Raw genomic sequence first — 2,924 nt, forward strand, 5'->3', positions numbered from 1 at the left:
AAAGGATGAAGACCGAACGAGCGACGTGCACGGTAAACGAGATCACCGGATTTTTTCATACCACCTTCTTTTTATTGCTTTCTTTGTCTGTATTTACGTGCGTTTTGTTATGTAATCGCAGGCTGGACGGACCAGGGTAAGAAAATCACGGAGGCTGCTCTGGTATCCGCGGCTGCAAGTTACGCGCGCGGTATGCTTCCGATAGTATCGCACGCTCTCTGCATGGTAGATCCTTCCGAACTGGCGCTGGACACGATACCGTTGCTGCAGAGACCATTTATTCATCCGGTCGCGTCGCTGAAACGTTTCTACAGTTGGTTGGTCGAGACCCTGGGCCATAGAGGCGCATCGATCAAAAGGGTTCTTTTTACGTCAAAACTACACATTTTCCTGTTACTCTTGCTGTATTCCTTGTTGGGTACGGAGAGCCTAATACTTTTTATACCGATGGCCCTTTACTACCTCTCGTTTGTAGTCATGGTGGTGGCTACCTTCCAAATGCTCCAACGAAAACGCGAGTTCAACAACTTCCGCGTGTGGTCGGGCCTATTTCTCAGCTACTCGGGCGGAAATCTGAATCCCGAGGAAGCGGAGTATCAATTCTGCCGCAACAACCTGAAACCGTACGGGCATTTCTTTCTTGCGTTGCTGCTGAACTTGATGATCTATCCTCTGATAGCCCATCAATGGACTCCGCAATCTGAATTCACTATAATAGCAGTCACGCTCACTCTCATCACGCTCTGCAGTTTTATGTGGAGAGACTCTTCGCGATTTCCCGATTTTCTGGCCCTCTTCAGCTTTGGCGTGCATGTACTCGCCAAGTATCCTTACGAGACGGACATGGTCGTGGCTCAAAGCTGGAGATTCTTGGACATCCGAGTGCCAACGTTCGCGTCTTATGTTGTTGGCAACGGCATAGAGTTTTGTCTAAACTTCCGCGCTGTATTTTATCTCCTGATACCGGCGGTCTTCGCGAAAATGGCCGCGAGAGACGGCTGGCGCGGCACGTATCGGATCCTGATACCCCATTGCGTTACCCTGAGTTGGTGGCAAATAGCAATCTTCAGTTCTCAAGGTGCCACATGGTACGGCTTGATCAGAGGCACTCTCGCACTAGTTGGCATGGTCCTATTTCTTCCAATCGCCGGTATTGCTTCCATCATTTTACCGATCGTAGCCATTGCCAAATATTTGTCAGAAAATGATATAGCCATGAGGATATCAGTTACTACTGTACTCGGAGGAATGCCGTTTTTTACTTCGTGGTATCTGAGAAGGACCAGATCATCAAGATTTAATTGGATCATTACGCTTATGCAAGTACGTATAACGTCATATTTCTCCATCTTAAACTCGGGCATATATTTTTAACTTGTATATAAAATATAAATATTTTCTCCAGATTGTTTTCGGAATTGGCGCTGCGACATTCTTATCGTGGCCGATGATAATGGAATACAACCAGAATTCCGACGAGGCATCGTACGATATTGCTTCTACCTTAACATGGGATCAGTATCAGAACTACTGTCACCAACCTGCGTGGGAAGAATTGTCATCGAAAGCGCAAGTGCAGGTGCAATGCGCTCAATTGGAAGGCATACCCGTCTCGTGGGAAGGCTATGTGACAAATATTAGAGTAAAATCAATAAAGAATAATATTGCAGTTGTATTAAACAGGTTTCCCGACAACATTAGAACAATACTTAGTTGCACGTATGGGGAACCGTATGAAGAAAATTGTAATTCGGGCGATGATACTCGCAGAAAGAGCTGCAAGCACATGACGAGCATCCAAAAAAATAGGAATAAATGTTACTTTCCGGCGTGGGATCAATACGAGTTTGAAATATTTGTCAAGATGAAAAGCGGCATATGGGGAAGTACGACGGAGATATGTCTTATTGCGGACCATTCTTTCACCAATTTTAGTCTGAATATATATCCGGGCGACAAGATTTGGTTTTCCGGTGCGCTTTTGAATAATGGCTTAGAAACAGAATCTCTTCTCGGTGGCGCCGAACCGCACATCGATTTGGAAGAGGTAGGCTGTCTCGCGTGCAACTCTCTTGATTTGAAAACGTCTTACAAACGTTACAGATATCGTATAAGTTTAAGCTCTGTTATCAGAGATCTTTGTCTCAGCGTAAAGACTGTATTAAACTTTCTGTTAAATCCGATTGTGATGTTCAAGTGATGATATTCTAAATGACTGAATTCTTTCGATCTCTCTCTAGCTTTTTAGATCTAATGTAGTGAAATTTTTTTCGATATCTATCGTTACAGTTTGTTTAACACGATTTATATTAAAGGAAAATTAAACTATTATGAGAATTTCTAAATTCTGAACAAATAAAATTTGGAAATAGAGCGCTAAATTAATTCTTAATTCGTATTTAGTTAATTATACTAAGAAAATACAATTTTGAACAAATTTGGTATCTATATTTGCAGTGTAAACCGTAATATATTTATCTTATAATGTCTTAAAAGACATTTCAAAATGAAAAATCTATTAAAAGATTTTTATGTGGACGAATAATTTAACGCGATAATCGATTATTATTGTAATAAATTATCATTTTTCGCGTTACAATGTTACAAATATACTGTACTGTACAAAACAGCGTGTTATATGTGATGACACGCTATATACAGTTTAAACTAAATTAAATCAAGAAACTGTTATGTATATAAAGCAGCGTTTCTTCAGTGTCTGACATACATGTAAATGTGTGTGTGATATGAAAGTAGAGAATAGTGCAAATATTTCGATGTTACCGAATGCCTCAGGCAATATATATATTAATAGTTACATTAGGCTTTCATGAAAAAGTCATAGGCCCATATTTTCAATTCTCTTTTAGCGATAAAAGAGAGTTGAGAATATGGGTCATAATCAGTTTCAGAGTATTATATGT

At 40.6% G+C, this 2,924-nt stretch overlaps 1 protein-coding gene across 1 annotated transcript; it reads left to right on the forward strand.

Annotated features, from left to right (window-relative positions):
- Window positions 1-4: 4 nt before the first annotated feature.
- On the forward strand, window positions 5-2,918 carry LOC112457695 (wolframin-like; the record flags this gene model as incomplete). The annotated part of the gene is made up of 3 exons (XM_025020877.1): window positions 5-32; window positions 122-1,323; window positions 1,406-2,918. Coding segments are annotated over 3 exons (2,025 nt in total), but the record flags the coding sequence as incomplete, so codon positions are not given.
- Window positions 2,919-2,924: the final 6 nt, after the last annotated feature.

The sequence above is a fragment of the Temnothorax curvispinosus genome, unplaced genomic scaffold, assembly GCF_003070985.1.
Source record: "Temnothorax curvispinosus isolate PA1 unplaced genomic scaffold, ASM307098v1 QBEX01008141.1, whole genome shotgun sequence".
Classification (NCBI taxonomy): domain Eukaryota; kingdom Metazoa; phylum Arthropoda; class Insecta; order Hymenoptera; family Formicidae; genus Temnothorax; species Temnothorax curvispinosus.